Source organism: Bos grunniens, chromosome 10 (genome assembly GCF_055505025.1).
Source record: "Bos grunniens cultivar Pamir isolate PY7600 chromosome 10, Bosgru_T2T1.0, whole genome shotgun sequence".
Lineage (NCBI taxonomy): Eukaryota > Metazoa > Chordata > Mammalia > Artiodactyla > Bovidae > Bos > Bos grunniens.
The window spans coordinates 87,945,039-87,965,840 of record NC_141174.1 but is presented as its reverse complement, the minus strand read 5'-3'; the positions used below and the strand labels follow the sequence as shown (position 1 = coordinate 87,965,840).

The 20,802-nt window shown below is 42.7% G+C and overlaps 1 protein-coding gene and 1 long non-coding RNA gene across 7 annotated transcripts in view; one reads left to right on the top strand and one right to left on the bottom strand.

Moving 5' to 3' along the window:
- LOC147365294 (uncharacterized) overlaps positions 1–20,802 on the bottom strand; it is a 104,434-nt gene that overhangs the window by 40,471 nt on the left and 43,161 nt on the right. Inside the window, exon 1 of one of the 6 annotated variants that reach the window (XR_015135366.1) lies at positions 4,292–4,695. The exons of the other annotated variants lie outside the window; for them this stretch is intronic. This is a non-coding gene — a long non-coding RNA (uncharacterized LOC147365294). Of the gene's footprint in view, positions 1–4,291; positions 4,696–20,802 lie in introns of those variants that run through there. 6 annotated transcript variants of the gene reach the window in all.
- Positions 1–20,802, top strand: part of IQCH (IQ motif containing H) — a 231,508-nt gene that overhangs the window by 192,407 nt on the left and 18,299 nt on the right. The window contains 2 exon segments of the mRNA XM_086322857.1: positions 4,709–4,879; positions 16,609–16,731. Coding sequence (XP_086178983.1) covers positions 4,709–4,879; positions 16,609–16,731 — 294 coding nt within the window.

Sequence of the window (20,802 nt, the reverse complement as noted above, 5' to 3'; positions counted from 1 at the left end):
TCTTGCTCTTTTATGTATCTTCCTACATCATCAAAAGTTATTTGCAATCACTGTCTTTAATGATCATGTTGTAGACTCTCCCATCGTGTGGATGTGTCATAATCTCCTTAGCCAATGACCAGCTGTTGGACAGCTGCAATTTTTCAACTTTACAAGTAATGCTGAGATGAAGATATTTTGGGGTTGTTCATGCTTCTTAATGCCTTGATGTAAACCTCTCTAGTATTGTAGTCATTTTTAATAAAATGGGTTTTGAATATCATTAATCAGTCAAACAGCTATCAACAAGTGCTTTATAATGGGAAGCTGATACACCTTGGCTTCTTGTCCCACCCCTTTGATACCTGGCTCTGAAACCCAGGGCAAACCACTTTGCTTCTTACACTTGAGTTACTCTATTTATAAAATAAACTGACTGTATTAGATGATTTCTGAGAGTCTTTCCAAGCACTAACCTTCAATGGTGTTTTCCCCTCACACTCAAATCTAACCAATTAACCTATCAAGCTAGTAATTTCAAGTCCTAAAGTAACCTCAAAGCCACCTCCTAAACATTTAAAAATGTATCTACTTCTCTCCACCCCAGTCACAGTGCCTTTTTACAGTGCTGTGTGCATCATCTCACGTCTAAAGTGTGTTGGGAGTATCCAGTGTCGAGAGAGACTGAGTTCTAAAGGTAACAGCAAAATCCAAGATCAAAATAGGACCAAATGAGATATGTGTGAAAGCCTGGGGCTGGCGCAGAGTTGATGCTCAATGAATATTTTCTGCCTTTAAATCTGAAACCAGCTTCTAGAGCCCCACTTAGACCCAGTCGCTGAAAGGCTGTGGAGGAGTTCACGGTAAAACTTCAGAGGTGCTGCTGTGCCCTGCTGGGAGCCAGCCTGCCCCAGACACTGGGCGCTCTCAGAAGACAAAGACTCAGCAGCTTCCCCTAAAGGCCTGACAGTCTAGAGGGGGAAATAGGAACCCCTGTCCGCAAAACAAAGATGCCTCAGGCAGTGTCTTCAATAGAAAAACCAGATGGAGAACAGAACAATTATCTGAGCAATTCAGGCAAGCCTGCTGTTGAGGAAAAGGCTTGAAGAAATTTGTTCTGTTTCCTTTGTGAACCAAGGGGTTAGGGAAGCCTGGAGTAGCAAAATTACTTTGGGTCTACAAAAAGTTCAGAGTTCTGGCCTGTGCTCTATGATCTTAGGCAAACCATTAAGCCACTTTTTGATCTTAGCATCCTCATGGGTCAAATAGAGTAATACCAACCTTGTTCACACCTAACCACAGAGTGGATTGAGCTGTGAGGTTGAACCCAATGCTTATGGATGGGGAAAATAGCTATTAAATGCGGCAGTCAAATAGCTGCATAGAAAACTGAAAATGTGTCTCCTAAAATTCTACTCCTCTTAAAGGAAATGTTTAGTATTCATCAATAACATCTGTATTGAACTTTATAATATGTAAGGGAATTTTATATGCATTTATTCTATTTTGCTTTCAAAATCTCTTGTATGTATTATCATTTGTGCCTTTTACATGTAAAGATACTGAGACTGAGAGAGTTTAAATAACTGTTTCAAGTTTGCATTGTTGCGAGGGCCAGATTCGGGCTCTCCAACTCTTAGATTCTTGTTCCCCTACTGTGTTCTGCTTCCCCCTAAAATCCTTATCACCAAAACATTAATATTATTAACATAATATTAGTAATGTTTGTTATATGTAATTCCTTTGGTCAAGGACTCTGCAACATCAATAGAAGCTCTGGAAAAAAATTGCCCACCGTGTAAGAACAGCAAGTTCACTCTCATATTAAGGAAAAGTAGCTGTCCCCATCTGATTTGCATTTTATGCCATACAGCAGGAAATATTTAAGTTGACAAATAGGATATTTACAACCGCAACAGATACTTGGCAGTTAGTTTTTAACAATTGTTGCAAATGTGATTTATTTGCTATTATAAAAGGGCATTACTGTGCGAATATGACTCCTGAAATTAGCTTCAGTTTAGCAAGGGGCCTTGACAGGCTGACCTCTTAATATCCTTATAATGATGCCATTTACATTCAATGCTTACTCAAGTCACTCACTGCTAGATTTGTTTGAGAGGCGTCCACTCTAGGGCAGATGTATTATGTATTTTAACATACCAAGTTGGTGTGTGAGGCACATGTAGGCCTTCTAAGGGGAAAAACTATTTAATCAAATCTTCATGAAAATGTGTTAGTTTCCAACTTCCTACAGTGAAAATGCATTACTGCTAATTACAGCATACTCCAGAAACACAATACTTCATGTTTTCTCCACAAGACATTTCCATGGCATGGAGATATTAAACAAAAACATGTTTGATCCTCTGTGCTTTAGCTCTTAGTATGACTGGGAAACTGGTCCAGGGTAAGGATGGACTGGGTCAGGATCGATGCCATCTCCTCCAGCAGGGAAGGGCAAGAGGGTGGACTTAGTGCCAGGCAGAACTGGATTCAGACTGGATTCAAACCCCAGTACCACCACTTCCTAGACCTGGTTACCTCTCTGAACCTCTGTTTCTTTATCAGTGACACAGAGCTGTTATATTTAAGGTTATTATAAAGATCCGAGATGTCTGTGAAGCCCCTGGCACACTGGAGATACTTGATACAAGGAGACTGGTCACATGTGTGTGACTTGTCAAAGCTTAGAGGTTACTTTCTCCATGATGCAGCCCTGACATCACTAGCCAAACCCGACTTGTCCAGTCCTGCTTTGGTGGCACTTTGTTCCATCCCTCAAGTATTCATTGTGTTATAATTAATGGAATATGATTCAGTCTTCCCCTTCTCGGTGTAGGATCCATGTCTCTGCCTTTCACACTTAGATGACTAGCACAGTAATATGCCTTGAGCACTGAACTGAGGAGGATTCTGGATCCAGTGTAGGGTGCAGGAGTGACAAGAGAAATTAAGGATGGTCTGCCACGGAGAAGGTAGCACATGCCCCACTTTGCCAACAGCAGTTTAGCACCTAGTAGATGCTCAGTAAGTATCTGTCAAGGGAGTTACTGGACATTAATCAAGCATCTAATAACTTAAGAGTAACTTATTGCTTACATGGATCTGTCTCTCAAAGCATTTTAATTTCTATTATATCATAATATCCTTCTAGGCACAGTGGTAAAGAATCCACCTGCTAATGCAGGAAACACGGGAGACAGGAGTTTGATCCCTGGGTCAGGAAGATCCCCTGGAGTAAGAAATGGCAACCTACTCCAGTATTCTTGCCTGGCAAATTCCATGGACAGAGGAGCCCGGTGGGCTGCATTCCATGCGGTCACAAAGAGTTGGACACAACTGAACAACTGAGCATGCGTGCACACACACATCCCTCTAATTACCCTGGTATTCAGCTATGGTGACTGCTGTCATGGTTTCCTGGCATAGGGTAGGTGAAATTACTTTCTTGTACTCTTAAGGTGAAAATAGTAGTAGAGCTAAGGCTTATCGGCCAACCCTAAGCATCCCTTAAGAATCATATTGCAACATATGGAATCTAGGAAAATAGTACTGATGAAATTATTTGCAGGGAAGAAATAGAGATGCAGATGTAGAGAACTTGTAGACACAGCAGGGTAGGAGAGGAAAGGATGAATTAAGAAAGCAGCATTGACGTATGTACAGTATCATGTGTAAAATAGATAGCTAGTTGGAGAAGGCAATGGCACCCCACTCCAGTACTCTTGCCTGGAAAATCCCATGGACAGAAGAGCCTGGTGGGCTGCAGTCCATGGAGTCGGTCAGAGTCGGACACTACTGAGCGACTTCACTTTCACTTTTCACTTTCATGCATTGGAGAAGGAATTGGCAATCCACTCCAGTGTTCTTGCCTGGAGAATCCCAGGGACAGGGGAGTCTGGTGGGCTGCTGTCTATGGGATCACACAGAATTGGACACGACTGAAGTGACTTAGCAGCAGCAGCAGTGGGAAGCTGCTGCATTATAGAGAACCCAGCCTGGTGCTCTGTGACAGCCCAGAGAGCTGGGATGGGAGCGAGGAGGGAGGTGCAAGAAGGAGGGGAATTATATATATATATGTAACTAAAGCTGATTTGCGTTGTTATACTGCAGAAACACCAACACAACATTGTAAAGCAATTATCCTCCAATTTAACAACAACAAAAAACCCAACTAAATTTAAACTTTCCACAATAAAAAAGTTATTTTCCCTCCAAAAAAAAGAAGAATCATATTGCAATTCCCAGAGAAGCCAGCAATGCTTTTTCTGAAGCCAGGGCAAACTGCCCTTTTCTAATATTTACTCACCCTTTGCCTTCTCTGTCTGCTCCCCTGTAACTCCCCATCCTCTGGAGTTCCCATCCAACTTCATTTCTCAGTTGAAAGCCTTGCACTGGCCACTTTAGAAATGGCCAACCACAGGCAGAAAAATCAAAGGGTACAGGAGACTTTCAGAACCAGGCCTCTCCATCAGATTATCTTGGCCAGGTATCTCCAGTTGTGTAAACCCCCCACAGGAACCTTGAATCTTCCAACAAGAATCAGATTGAAGGCTCTATCCTTGAACAAAGGAGAAACATGAGCAAGAGCATCTTAAGTCACGTATTCACTGGCGTAGTCGGGTCTGGTGTGGTTCAGGGTGGTTCGGGGCGGTCATGGATGGTGGGGGCCTTCTCTCCTGCTGACGGTTCGTACCCTCACTTCTGTGGTTCCTGTTGTATGCAGGTGTGGGCAACAGGCCTCAATCTCTCGTACAGTGATCAGCTGGCCCTGACTCAGCTCACCTTATACTTGACCAATGGCCACCTGGATTGCAGTTTGAGCACCCTTGAAGTGCCCCGCTTTGCTCCCAAGAAAGACAAGAAAATGAACAACCTAAATGTTCAGAAAGGGCCGGTAAGTGACCAATGATGCCTCCTGATTCTCCTCAGTGCCATTTACTGAGCTCCGGTTGTGTGCCAAGCTCCATGGGTCCAGAGGGAAGAAAGAATTTCAGGCAAATCTTTGAATCTCCCAAAATGGGCTTCTGGCACAGGAATGTAGGAGAGGGGAGGCAGCATTCTGTAGGAACTGGGATTGTAGAAATGGGGAAAAGCACCATGTGGAAGGACGGAAGAGCATGGGGCTTTCCAGGGCTGGATGTCTGGGTGTTCCCCTCTGTTCTCTTCTCAGCTCACTTCCCAGGACAAGTATATCTATATCCACTGCTGCAGTTACCAGAAGCTTCCAAGCAAACCTGTATTTTTCTAGCCCAAATCTCTTTTTTGAGCCTCCGACTCCTCAATTCCACATTCAACAGAATGTTGGAGAGTCTTCAAGCTCAAACTACCCATAATTGCACTCGTGGTCTCTCCTTCCTTATAATTCCTCTTGGTGAGTTGGGCCAGAAGCTGATTAGTCACCCTATGTCCCAGCATCCAGTCGGCAAGCAGCTCAAGTTGATGCCTGCTGCTAAAATGCCTCAACTCTGACCCTTCCTCTCCCCATCAAAGATAGAGCCTTCATTTCAGCTTTCAGGGTCTCACACTAGTGTTATAATAGCTTCTCACTAAGATTCCCTGCCTCCTCTCAAGGTAGTCAAGGCAGTCAAGGCAAATCTGAGCATGTTACTCCCCTACTTATGATTCTGAAATGACTCCTGTCATTTTTGGGAAAATCCCAACTTCTCAGCTTGTTTGATGAGGCCCCTCATGATCCATGGCCCAGTCTCCCATCTCGTCACTAGTCTATCTCTAGGGGGCTGGAGGCAGTAGTTCTGGCACTGGTTAAGGTTTACGAACCTCAGGACTCTGGGTAACAAAGGGTAAACCTCTATGGGGACAGTGGGCTAGGTTGGTCCTGGGGAAGGAGTGCAAAGGTCAAGAGGACCAGATGGCCCTTCCTATAGGTGGGATATGCGAGCAGATTGGGGCTTAAGCCACAGCTGCTCTGACAATGCCAGAGGGTTTCTTCTGCCTCCTCTCACAATAGTGAGCTTTGTGCCCTTTTTGCAAATGAAGCCCTACTTGAGATGTGAATATGTCAAGCAGATAAAAGAGGAATGCGAGTGGTTAATAGAACCCCCACACCTATTCCCTAGAGATATCATTACAGAGCAGTAGCTGCTGCCTCTCTCTTGAGTCTCTTTGGATCCAAGAGACACTTCTGGGTTTAGAGAACCCTTTTTTGACTCTGCCAAGGATCCCTATATCAACTTCCTTAGCAGGAACTCAGCATACACTTGGAAGGGTAGCCTGAAAAGGGTGCCAGATGTCTTGGGGGGATCAAGCAGCAGCCTCCTCCTTCTTCTCCTCAATTCACTTGTCCTGTGAGATATCCTTGTTCATGCGAATCCCTTAGATCTCTTTGCTTATTAAGACGAGAAGCAGAATTGGACTAGGGATGAGAAACAGACCTAGGACCTTGCTAGGGATATCCCAGGTTTGGTCCCACCTGTTCCCCTGTCCTCACCAAAGGGACCTTTACAAGACTCTAAGTTCAGGGCCAGAGGGAGGGACAGCAGTAGAATTTGATACCTTCTGGCTTAGCAAACCTAACTCCATGCCATTTCCCAAAGGAAGCTGGAAGCTGAGTTAGTATTCAGTGCAAGACTTCCAAAGACAATTCGCTGCATTTAAATATGTTGCTTCAGAAACCTGCAAGCAGAGGCTTCACTTGGAATTAGAAGCACTCTCCCATCTTCCCCTTCTTGCCTATAGATTTCAATCCTAGCTAAAGGCAACATATAGGAATTCTCCTGTGATCAAGAGTCTTAAACATTTTTAGGAATTGTCTGCACTCAAGAGGGAAGCATTATGATCTTCAGTAAATCAAATATCTCTACAATCACTGAAGAAGAGCTATGCAGGTTTACTGAGGGAGAGACAAACTGGAAGTACTTTTGGTTGTAGAAAGATAAATGGACGTTCTCACTCTAGTGCCACTGTGCACATGTGTACACACGTGCTCCCGTGCGTATGTGTACATGTGATGGGAAGGTTTTAAAGGAAGCATGCACGCATGCACATGGTGCAATTTACAGCCAAAGTGAAGCTCCTGAACAAGTGTGAACAGACTGATGCCGTCAAGTTTACAATCAGTCAGCTGACAAACCAGAAGACAAGAAAAAGGAAACACACAGATAGACCTAGCGATAATGAGGGCGCGTTCAGAGTGAGTGCCTATAAAAGATTTCCAGTTTGGGCCTATTCCTTTAAATAATATGTTGTGCAGGGGGAAAGCAAAAACTTTTCTGAACTCTAAGAAGAGCTATTGTCCCCTTAGTAGAAAGAGGTGGCCAATCACTCCCATTTAGACCCGTTTAGACAGAGGAGCCTGGTAGGCTGCAGTCCATGGGGTCACTAAGAGTTGGACACGACTGAGAGACTTCACTTTCACTTTTCACTTTCATGCATTGGAGAAGGAAATGGCAACCCACTCCAGTGTTCTTGCCTGGAGAATCCCAGAGACGGGGGAGCCTGGTGGGCTGCCGTCTATGGGGTCGCACAGAGTTGGACACGACTGAAGCGACTTAGCAGCAGCAGACCACGTGCATGGACTTCTGGTCCAGTGTCCTCCACAAATAACCACTTGAAGGTGGAAACAAGATCAGATGAGTCCCAGACGTGTGTGTTTTGAAAATGAAAAGGAGTCACCTAACGGCTTTTTAACTTTTAATTAACATTCTGTCAGAGTGGACATAAATTGTTATCCTTTTCTACCCGTTTTTACTGTTCTTCTCTCTCAATGGACCCTCCACACCATAGCTGGTGAGGTGGCCAAAAGGGATCATTTCTGCAAACATCTTAAAACAACCCCAGTCATTTATAAGCATTTTAACAGCACATGATCTGTAATGAATGATTAAGTAAAACCTTTTGTGTTAAATTATGATGTTAATAATGATTCTGTCTCCTGTAATTTATTATGAATTCTCCAACGCTTCGGGTTTGATTTTGATAGAATGCAACAACAGCAGAGTTTATGTGATGACTTTATTTTTAGAATTCCTTCTTTGAAGGCACACATTTCCCCACTACTGCTGCTACTGTAATTATGTACAAAACCAATCACTCATTAGAGTTAGGATACATTATCTTCTAGACAGATGAGGCTAAATAAGCAACACATTAATAATTCAGAGAGCAGTTCATTATGCATGTGGATGCCTGCTTCGTAACTGAAATAAGAACCTCATCAGCCTCTGCCAACCCTTAAACAATAGTTCTGTGTTATTGCCACCACATTCAAGTTTACGCTTGTTAAACTGCTACTTGGATTATTTTATCAAACATTCATTTATTTGTGGTCCCTTACTGCCGAGAACAGATTTTGGAAGCTCCTTTTTTAAGTTAATGATTTGAGCAATGGGTGTTATTAATTCTCAGAATATTATAAACATGATTAATTTTCAGGCAGAGATTTATTACATAAGGATTTCAACTATGTCAACTGAAATGCATCACTGTCAAAGCAAGTATCATGGCGAAAATAGAATGTGCTCCACACTTCAAGTGCTGGTGCTCAGAACTAAATCAATTTAAATTGTGGTTGAAGCAAAATTATATTCTCCAGTGAAAAGGAGTATTTCAAGCTTCCTTTATTTAGCTTGAAGCGTTCTTGTTAGATTGTGATTTAGAAAGGTAGTTTAATAAAACTAGACTTCTACCAGTAATATTTTGCCTTCTATATTTTCCCCCCTTGTTTTCCTAGAAAAGGCTAATCTCTGAAATTCCCACACACTCCAAACGTGGCCACTGGGAATTTGGAGAGAACATGACTGCACTGGAAGTCAGGGGTCAGGAATTCTGATCCTTTCTCGGGCCTCAGTTTCCTGTTTTGCAAAATAGGGGAGGTCTAAATGACCCCTAGAGTCTCCTGAGGCATTTACTTTTTATGGGGCCTGTATGTACAGTAGGACTCTGTTTCAAGCCTGACCTAGGCACCCTGATGTACAGTGAGGCCTGTGGATGGGGAATTTGCCCTGTAAGGAGACACAGGAAGGGCCCATCCCCACAGCCTTCCATTGAAAGGTCTTTTTCTTGAAGAATCTTTTAGAAAGGCATAACACTGTTGTGACAAGGTCACATTGCAAGTCCTCACCAGCCACACCTTAGCTATCAGTCAAAACTTTCAGCCAGAATCAACTGGAAGTAAGTTCACCTACTTTGTGCCAAGCATTCTGCTAAGCACAGGGGATATAAGGATAAGTAGTAAAGAGCTCTAAGTTTTGCAAAGGACCAAGATAGGCCAGCATAGAACTATAATGCATATAATAACATGATAATAATATCCAAAATATACTGAGCCTTTACTCCTCACCAGGTACTTTAACCAAGTGCTTTACATAAATCTTTATACAACATAATATATGAGACAGGTGCTATTATTATGCTCATTTTTAGATAGGAAGACTGAGATAAGAAATGTTAAGCAACTTGTGGAAAGTCACTCAACAAGCAAGTGTGTGCACCAGAATTATGCCCAGGCTTGTGTGTCTGACCATTCTGCTACCCAACCTGCCTTGTGTTGGCTGAGAGTCAATGATTCAACCCCAGAGTACAGCTTCAGCTCATCCCTGAAGAAATCTCTGAGTGAAGCCATGGAAAAAGTCTTCTTCCGAAAGAGGCTTCATCTCCCTGTGTGATGAGGTTATTTGCAGACATATTACCATTATCCATGGGCTCCTAATCTGCTCTGAGCTAGGCCAGGACTCAGTGAGCCCTGAATGGTCCAGATGGTTGTGGAGGAGTCTTCTGATGCAATAAAACCCATTTAGATTATGACTCCCTTGGTAAACCTAAATGGATTTTACAGCATTAGAAGCAAGTTGGTTAAAAATGATGCTTTCTATTTGTTATAACTTGTATAATGCTTTACACTTTAAATAGATGTGAGCTTATTTAACCACTAGATCATTAAGGTATGACCTAAATCAAATCCCTTACTATTATACAGTGGAAGTGACAAATAGATTCAAAGGATTAGATCCGATAGACAGAGTGCCTGAAGAACTATGGACGGAGGTTTGTGACATTGTATAGGAGGCAGCGATCAAAATCATCTCCAAGAAGAAGAAATGCAAACAGGCACAATGGTTATCTGAGGAGGCCTTACAAATAGCTGAGAAAAGAAGATATGCCAAAGGCAAAGGAGAAAAGGAAAGATATACCCATCTGAATGCTGAGTTCCAAAGAATAGCAAGGAGAGATAAGAAAGCCTTCCTCAGTGATCAGTGCAAAGAAACAGAGGAAAACAACAGAATGGGAAAGACTAGAGATCTCTTCAAGAAAATCAGAGATACCAAGGGAACATTTTGTGAAAAGACAAGCATAATAAAGGACAGAAATGGTATGGACCTAACAGAAGCAGAAGATGTTAAGAAAAGGTGGCAAGAATACACAGAAGAACTATACAAACAAGATCTTAATGACCCAAATAACCATGATGGTGTGGTTACTCACCTAGAGCTAGACATACTGGAGTCTGAAGTCAAGTGGGCCTTAGGAAGCATCACTACAAACAAAGCTAACGGAGATGATGGAATTCCAGCTGAGCTATTTCAAGTCCTAAAAGATGATACGTGAAAGTGCTGTACTCAATATGCTAGCAAATTTGGGAAAGTCATCCATGGCCACAGTCCTGGAAAAGGTCAATTTTTATTCCAATCCCAAAGAAAGGCAATGCCAAAGAATGTTCCAACTACTGCACATTTGTACTCATCTCACATGGTATCAAAGTAATGCTCAAATTTTTCAAGTAAGGTTTCAACAGTACATGAACCATGAACTTCCAGATGTTCAAGCTGGATTTAGAAAAGGCAGAAGAGTCAGAGATCAAATTGCCAACATCTGTTGGATCATAGAAAAAACAAGAGAGTTCCAGAAAAACATCTATTTCTGCTTTATTGACTATGCCAAAACTTTTGACTGTGTGGATCACAACAAACTCTGGAAAATTCTTACACAGATGGGAATACCAGACCACCTGACCTGCCTCCTGAGAAATCTGTATGCAGATCAAGAGGCAATGGTTAGAATGGGACATGGAACAACAGACTGGATCCAAATTGGGAAAGGCTGTATTTTGTCACCCTATTCAGAGTACATCATACGAAATGCTGGGATGGATGAAGCACAAGATGGAACCAAGATTGCTGGGAGAAATATCAATAACCTCAGATATGCAGAAAGCATAGAGGAACTGAAGAGCCTCTTGATGAAAGTGAAAGAGGAGAGTGAAAAAGCTGGCTTAAAACAACAGTCAAAAAACGAAGATCATGGCATCTGGTTCCATCACTTCATGGCAAATAGATAGGGAAACAATGGAAAGAGTGACAGACTTTATTCTTTTGGGCTCCAAAATCACTGCAGATGGTGACTGCAGCCATGAAATTAAAAGACACCTGCTCCTTGGAAGAAAAGCTATGACCAATCTGGACAGCATATTAAAAAAAAAGAGACATTACTTTGCCAACAAGGGTCCATCTAGTCAAAGCTATGGTTTTTCCAGTAGTCATGTATAGATGTAAGAGGAGAGTTGGACCATAAAGAAAGCTGAGCACTGAAGAATTGATGCTTTTGAACTGTACTGTTGGAGAAGACTCTTGAGAGTCCCTTGGACTGAAGGGAGTTCCAGTCAATCCTAAAGGAAATCAGTCCTGAATATTTATTGGAAGGACTGAGGCAGAAGTTGAAAGTCTAATACTTTGGCCACCTGATGTGAAGAACTGACTCACTGGAAAAGACCCTGGTGCTGGGAAAGATTGAAGACAGGAGGAGAAGAGGACCACAGAATGGGATGTTTGAAACACATCACCAACTTGATGAACATGAGTTTAAGCAAATTCCGGGAGTTGGTGATGGACAGGGATGCCTGGCGTGCTGCAGTCCATGGGGTCACAAAGAGTCTGATGCAACTGAGCAACTTAACTGAGCTTATTTGATCCCCATGATAACCCCAAGAATAATTAAGACATGGGCTATCATACTCATTTTATAGATTAAAGGAAAGTAAGGCTAAAGGTAAAGGTAAGTGAGCTGCCCAAGATCATAAAGTTAAGTAAGTAGAAAAGCCCAGGTTTTCTGATTGAAGTCCCTTTCTGTTGAAAAGATTTACTGGTTGGTTGTTTAATTTCAAGTATTTTATCTTATTTGTGAAGTAATTTAGCTTAACAAATGTTAATAAGAGCTAGCTTGTTTCTGAGTGCTTACTCTGTGCCAGACGCTGTTCCAAGGTCTTTATGAACTCATCTAATCCTCGAGACAACACTGTCATCTATGCTGTCAGTCTGAATTAAAGACAACCCTAGATCGTTGGCTGTTTTTGCCTATAGAGACTGCAGACTTGGTTAAGTCTTTTAAAAATATAGGTGTATCATGTATGTTCATCTTTATTTGCATTACTATAACACATTTATTAAGCACTTAAGCTAGGAATTTCACAAAGCATCCAGGATACAGGGACATTTGGCAAAGTCCCTGTCCTTGAAGAGTTGAAAAGAAATATAAAATAGATAGTGCGCACACAAAGGAAAACCATGAGTTCTCATTTAAATGCCTTTTGAGTGACAGTCCCTTAACCTGCTGCTGGGGTTCTCAGGAGAAACAATTGTGGACAGGTGGGGACACAGAACACTTTGCTCAGAACACAGAACTTGGTCTGGCCTTACAGACTAAGGCAGTCACCATGTGACAAGGAGAGGGAGACCCTCTCCAGCAGAAAGGACAGTAGCTGAAGAGAGACTGTGGTCTATTATGAACCAGCTGGGCTGGGACAGAGATTATGGGAGTGGGAAAAGTGATTGGGGAAAAGTGATTGAGAAAGTTGGGGAGTCTTGAAGGCAAGAAGGAGACACTGAAGAGTTCAGAGCATTGACCAATCGAGTTTGGAAAACATTAAATTATGGTCGTAATGCTCAATATCCCAGGTACCAGTTGAGGAAGGAACAGCCTGGAAAATTACATTTGGTATAGGTCTACAATGCTCCCAAGCCCTGTGGAAGTCTTCAAAGAAACAGCAAAAATAATAGTAGCTACTGTGTATCAAGTACTAGGTGTTTGTTTAATCATCAGAAGTCAGAGAAGTTAAATGACATATTCAAGATCACACAGTCAGTAAGTGGCCTAGTCAGGTTTTGATCTTTGGTCATTCTGTCTCTGTTTAACCTCTCCACTACTGAATTCTGCTTGTACCTGCATCTCCCTAGTAGGCTACAATGGTCTGGACTAGGATGGGGATGGTCATGGAAAAGAAGACATTACTTGGAGACATATATCAAATATCCTGGTGTTTCTTTCCAATTCCATATGAATCACAAGCCCAAGTCTGGGAAGAGGGGAACTGCAGTCTGTCTCCATAGAGTGGAAGAAACCTCAGGATAGTTGCTGTCCAGTAATACTGAACAGTGAGCTCTTCTGCCTCGCTTTGGAGCCAAGATGTGCACTGAGCTGGATCCTGGTATTAGATGCCTGCCCGTCTCTCTCCCTCACTGACTGGTGCCTGATCTTGGGTTTGCTAGTTTATATACTATAGCAGCATAAGACAAGTTTAGAAGACAAAAATAACCTTGGAATTATCTTGTGAATTCATGGTAATTACCACGCAATTACATGCTCAGTAACCACAATGGAATTTCAGAGTATTTACAGCTCACTTCCATACACAAGAGCTCAGGCTTCTGGGCCTTTGCTGTGAAGGCAGGAGTGTGGCACAGCCTGGCATGGCAGGGTGAGCAGGCATGGTGGTCATGCTCCCCCAGACTGATTGCATGGCTGAGCCAGAGCTTCTCTTAGCCAGTTCTTGTTACCCTCCAATTATCTCTGCCAGAGCTACATTGTCCTCCAAAAGATGTCCTCTAGGGGCAAAGCCTGGGATGACTGTCCTGAGCTGTCATTTTCTAGAGCATGTGTGACTGTCCCGTTTTGTGAATCAATCTCCGTTTCTGCCCCAAAGCTCTCCGTGACTGTAAGTCTCCTGAATTACATCCTTTGAAGTGCCTCTTCAGTCTGAGAGAAGTGCAGTCCACTTACTTTATTTCATGCATCCATTCTTTCAAGAAATACTGAACACTAGCATCATGTCCAGCCTGGGGATTCAGAAGCCAAACAGTGCCTGCCCTCAGAAAACTCCCAGTCATGACAGGGTGCCAGCCAGGAGAACAACTCATAATAGGTTAGAGAGATAACAAAGTACAGCTGTGAGACAATAGATGGTCAAATAGATTTTCTTTTGTAAAAGCAGAATTCCCAGTGGCTCCAAGTGGGGATTATACCGGGGCGGGGGTGGGGATGGTGGTGCACAGCTCGATGCATTAGCCTGTGGGAGCCTAACATTTTTGGGGATGTGGACCCTGCTTGTGTGTGGGCTTAATTACTACTACAGATAACGTGACCATCAGATACACTATGTAAATGTTTAAAGAAAAAACACAATATGCGGGGGGCCTTTGTCACAAAAGATGAACATGAAATTTGTGTGTGTGTGAGCTGTGGGGGAAAGGATGTTTATTTTCTGCTGGGTACTCACTCCGTCAGCCGCAGTTCCCTGCAATAGCTCAGAGGCAGACAGGGGGCCTGGGGTTTCACAAAGATAGTGTGTCAGGTCGTTAGGATCCTTGCAACCAGCTGTGAAGCAGCAGGGAGCCAGCAGCACCCCTTTTCCTTCTCCTATTTCAAGTCACTGCACGTGATCAGGCAGTTGCCCAGCACCTGAGGGTCCCCAAAGTTCAAAATCTGGGCCATGTGTAGCCACTTTTATGCAGTAAGGTTGGCCACGGCTCTATGAGCACTTTTCCAAATTTCCATTTACCCAAGGACAAACAGAGATAATTGTCAAAGGCAAATATCACATTTCATGAAGGACATGCTATGAAACTATCAGGAACCAATACTTTCTTTTGTGCATATTAAATTCCCAGTATTTTAGGAGATACTATAGTTGAAATGCTTTGGACCTACTATAACCAGTCTCTTTGGGATAGCTCTCATTGATAGGCAAGCAAGATAAAGAATAGCAATTTCCCAAACAAAGAAAGCAGTTGGAATTAAAGCTCTAGCATTGGTCCCTTCAAGGAGGTGAAGTATATTTTAATTATTTGTTGCCAAAGAGCACAGTATGGAAAGGTGGAAGGAATCGTTACAGCAAGAAATCTAATGAAAACTATTTTAGCCAGGGGACCATGGTTGGCATCATAGTGATAAGTCATGTTGATATGAAGTGATGAAAGTAGCAGTTTCCCTCTCTCTCCAAAACCAACAACCCTCATCTAACCATGAAAAAAATATCAGACATCCCTAAATTGAGGGATATCCTACAAAATACCTGATCAGTTCAGTTCAGTTCAGTTGCTCAGTCATGTTCTACTCTTTGCGACCCCATGAATTGCAGCACGCCAGGCCTCCCTGTCCATCACCAACTCCCGGAGTTCACTCAAACTCACTTCCATCAAGTCGGTGATGCCATCCAGCCATCTCATCCTCTGTCGTCCCCTCTCCTCCTGCCCCCAATCCCTCCCAGCATCAGAGTCTTTTCCAATGAGTCAACTCTTCGTATGAGGTGGCCAAAGTACTGGAGTTTCAGCTTTAGCATCATTCCTTCCAAAGAAATCCCAGGGCTGATCTCCTTCAGAATGGACTGGTTGGATCTCCTTGCAGTCCAAGGGACTCTCAAGAGTCTTCTCCAACACCACAGTTCAAAAGCATCAATTCTTCAGCGCTCAGCTTTCTTCACAGTCCAACTCTCACATCCATACATGACCACTGGAAAAACCATAGCCTTGACTAGAAGGACCTTTGTTGTCAAAGTAATGTCTCTGCTTTTCAATATGCTATCTAGGTTGGTCATAACCTTTCTTCCAAGGAGTAAGTGTCTTTTAATTTCATGGCTGCAGTCACCATCTGCAGTGATTCTGGAGCCCCAAAAAATAAAGTCTGACACTGTTTCCACTGTTTCCCCATCTATTTCCCATGAAGTGATGGGACCAGATCAGTACCCCTCAAAACTGTTAGGTGAGACTGAGAAACTGTCACAGAAGACATGACAAATATAAGGTGGAGGGGATCCTGGAACAGAAAATGGGAATTAGGGGAAAAGTAATTATATCCAAATAAAGTATGGGCTTAATAGTAATGTGGCGATTTGGTTCCTTAGTCATGACAAACATCATGTACATGTACCACATCAATGTGCCTTGTCAAAAGCAGGGGAACTAGGTGTGGGTTATACAGGAATTCTCTGTATAATCTTTGCAACTTTTCTCTTAATCCACAATTATTCTGAGATTAAAATTTTATTTAGGGTTTCCCTGGTGGTCCAGTGGTTAGGAATTCACCTGTCAATATAGGGGACATGGGATCAATCCCTGGTCTGGGAACATCCCACGTGCCACGGAGCAGCTAAGCCCATGGGCCATGGTTACTGAAGCCCACAAGCCCTAGAGCCCATGTTCTGCAGCAAGAGAGGCCAGTGCAATAAGAAGCCCACGCACTGCAATGAAGAGTAGCCCCTGCCCACTGCAACTAGAGAAAGCCTGCACAGAGCAACAAAAACCCAGCACAGCCAAAAAAGTAAAGAAATTTTTAAAATATTTTAAGTTTATATATTTTGTAAAAAGTCTGACATTCAGCTGTTTTGTTTTTTTTTTCCAGTCACAGGCAACCAGTCGCTATGCAGTGATGAGCACCCAGCTGAGACACGAGAGTCTCTCTCTATTTTTCCACTATGTTTTTCTCCATATGTGTAAGGCCCATGGCATCGGCTATAATATTGAGGTATGAAGGATGACAGTTGGCCAAGATTGGACCAAATGTAGGCCTGTAGGTGATTTAGGCAGCTAATAATTTGGTACCTCTTCAAACAGATGTTCTTTAAACATTGGTTTGACATGTATTTAGAGGAAGGCTGAGTGCTGCTTGGGGATGAGCAGAAAGGCAACTCCACAGAGGGTAGCACTTGGTCCTGGGAAGTTGATATCTGTCCCTAGACTCATACACCCCATGTTAGTAAAGTAGAAACCCTGTAGCTCCCCAGACTTAGGGGTCATTTAGGGGGACCCTCTCTTCATTTTGAAGCATGTCTTGACTTTCTGACCCCAACCAAAGCTGCTTACCTATGAACATTCTCCTAGTCTGGTTGGGCTGCCATAACAAAACACCATATACAAGGTGGTTTAAAGGGATTCCCTTGTGGCTCAGCTGGTAAAGAATCTGCCTGCAATGTCGGAGACCTGGGTTCAATCCCTGGGTTGGGAAGATCCCCTGGAGAAGGGAAAGGCTACCCACTTCAGTATTCTGGCCTAGAGAGTTCCAGGGACTGTATAGTCATGGGGTCTCAAAGACTTGAACACGACTGAGTAACTTTCACTTCACTTAAACAACATAAATTTATTTCTCACAGTTCTGGGGGCTGGGTAATCCAAGGTGAAGTTCCAGTTAATTCAGTTCCCAGTAAGGACCCTTCCTGACTTAACAGAGTAACTGCCTCTTTGCTGTGTCCTAACATGGTGACACATGTTAGGAACCATTCAACTTCAGCTTCTTCAGCATTACTGGTTGGGGCATAGACTCGGATTACTGTGATATTGAATGGTTTGCCTTAGAAACAAACAGAGATCATTCTGTCATTTTTGAGATTGCATCCAAGTACTGCATTTCGGACTCTTTTGTTAATCATGATGGCTACTCCATTTCTTCTGAGGAATTCCTGCCCACAGTAGTAGATATATTGGTCATCTGAGTTAAATTCACCTATTCCAGTCCATTTTAGTTTGCTGATTCCTAGAATGTCGACGTTCACTCTTGCCATCTCCTGTTTGACCACTTCCAATTTGCCTTGATTCATGGACCTGACATTCCAGGTTCCTATGCAATATTGCTCTTTACAGCATTGGACCTTGCTTCTATCACCAGTCACATCCACAACTGGGTATTGTTTTTGCTTTGGCTCCATCCCTTCATTCTTTCTGGAGTTATTTCTCCACTGATCTCCAGTAGCATATTGGGCACCTACTGACCTGGGAGTTCCTCTTTCAGTATCCTATCATTTTGCCTTTTCATACTGTTCATGGGGTTCTCAAAGCAAGAATACTGAAATACTGCTCAAACTACCGCACAATTGCACTCATCTCACATGCTAGTAAAGTAATGCTCAAAATTCTCCAAGCAGATGGTGACTGCAGCCATGAAATTAAAAGACACTTACTCCTTGGAAGAAAAGTTATGACCAACCTAGATAGCATATTGAAAAGCAGAGACATTACTTTGACAACAAAGGTCCGTCTAGTCAAGGCTATGGTTTTTCCAGTGGTCATGTATGGATGTGAGAGTTGGACTGTGAAGAAAGCTGAGTGCCGAAGAATTGATGCTTTTGAACTATGGTGTTGGAGAAGACTCTTGAGAGTCCCTTGGACTGCAAGGAGATCCAACCAGTCCATTCTGAAGGAGATCAGCCCTGGGATTTCTTTGGAAGGAATGATGCTAAAGCTGAAACTCCAGTACTTTGGCCACCTCATACGAAGAGTTGACTCATTGGAAAAGACTCTGATGCTGGGAGGGATTGGGGGCAGGAGGAGAAGGGGACGACAGAGGATGAGATGGCTGGATGGCATCACTGACTCAATGGACATGAGTCTGAGTGAATTCCAGGAGTTGGTGATGGACAGAGAGGCCTGGTGTGCTGCGATTCATGGGGTCGCAAAGAGTCGGACACGACTGAGTGACTGAACTGAACATGGTGAAGACAGAGCAATCTCTGGTATCTCTGTAACCTCTCCTAGAAGGACACAAGTTCTATCCAAATGGGGCTTCACCCTTATGGCCTCAATAACCTTAACCATTTCCTTAAAGTCCCTGTTTCCAATACATTCACATAGGGTATTAAGGCTTAAACATATGAATTGGGGTGTGGGGGAGTGGTACACAATTCAATTCATAGCATCCTTCTACAGACATATCATAGTTTCTTTCCAGGAGGAGTTCTGATAGAAAACAGTTTCCCCCGTTTTTAGTTTATTTCCAGTGATACTGATGGCCAGCTGAAGAGTCAACTGTAGTTTTCAGCCTCAGAGTTTATTAGACTTCCATATGCCAGAAGGTGGCTAAATCTAACTCTAGCTTTATCTGAATCAACTCATTTGCTTATAAAATATCAAAGCAGAACAAGCTCTGTGAGTGGGCATATTTGGCAGAGAAGTTCTCCTGTTGAAAAGAAAACATACTCCATAACTTTATAATGCCCCAAATTATTATTAGACATTTATTTCTTCGGCTGAAGGCTTTGTACTTGATTGAAGTTCTAGCTACCCCTGGGAAAAGTAAAGCACCAAATTTTTAAAGTTATTTACACCTTCGTGGCTCTGAGTTGATCAGATTCATTTCTAAGAACAAATCTCAGTACAGGAAACAGGCTGCTATGGTCCGGGAGAACAGTGGGTGGTGCAGAGGAAGGGGTTCCACTGAGGGCGAGAAGAATGAAGAAAGGGCAGAGAAGAACAGAAGACACAACGGGCGTAGCCTCCAGGTCTCCAGTGCCAAACAGTCTATAAAGGATGAAAGATGAAGTGGAAGAGAAAGAGAAATAGACTGAAGGTGACGGAGCGATGGAACAATATGAAGAAGAAAAAGATAACAGGAGAAAATCTGGAGGAGAAAATCCAGAGACTGGAACATTCTATAAAAATAAGGTGTGTGTGTTAGTTGCTCAGTCGTGTCTGACTCTTTGTGACCCCATGGACTATAGCCAGGCTCTCTCGTTCATGGAATTTTCCAGGCAAGAATACTGGAGTGGGTTGCCATTTCCTTCTACAGATCTTGCCAACCCAAGGATCAAACCTGGGTCTCCCACATTGCAGGCAGACTCTACCATTTGAGGCACCAGGGAAGCTTCCTAAAAATAAAGTAGGAGGAGATAAACAGAAAGAAAAAGAACAAATAATAAATAAAGCTACAAGAAGAGATGAGAAATTGAGTCATAAAACTCTGAGGCGAGAAGGAGACATGTGACTACTTGGAAATTTTTCAAATTCTCTAACAATGACCTTACTCTATTTTTCCTGTGAAGGATTCACATCTTTTCAGACCCTGGGATCCATCCCTGGTCAGAACTCTCTACTTGTTCTCTCCATTGCATTTTCTTGGCGAGGCATTTAAACAAGCACCTACTATGTGCTGGCACTGAGCTAAGCACTATTACATTATTATCTCTTTAATCTTCTATAAGAAATTGCTATTTCTGCCATATTACAGTGAGGAATTAGTGCTTAAAGAGTTTAAGCACTTTCCCCAGGCCACACATCCAAGCATTTTATGCCTTAATCCACAATTGTCCATAAAGTTAAATATGATTCTTTTTCTTACATCAGAATACCTCCTATGCACCTTTTTCTCTCTAAAGACTGTTTCTCACTAATTATGTATGTTTCTAAAACATTATTTCTAATCTATTCCAAGAATTCTGAGATCCATTTCAAATAAAATATTCCACCTAGGTATTCCTTATATATTCTTCAGTTGAAGAAGCGCAGACTTCTCCATAACCCCCTCAACTGTCTCCATTTGACAAAGGAAAAAAAAAAAAAAGATATGTATAACAATGAACTTCCTTAAAATTTTATTGCCTCCTTGGGTTATTCTGAGTCTATAAAGAAGGTCACTTACCCTAATTCCAGTGTTACATGTGCTATCTCCTTTCCATGCGTGTGTGCTCAGTTGCTCAGCTGTGTCCAACTCTTTGTGTCCCCATGGACTGTAACCTGCTAGCCTCTTTTGTCCCTGGAATTTTCCAGGCAAGAATACTGGAGTGGGTTGCCATTTCCTACTCCAGGGTATATTCCCAACGGAGGGACT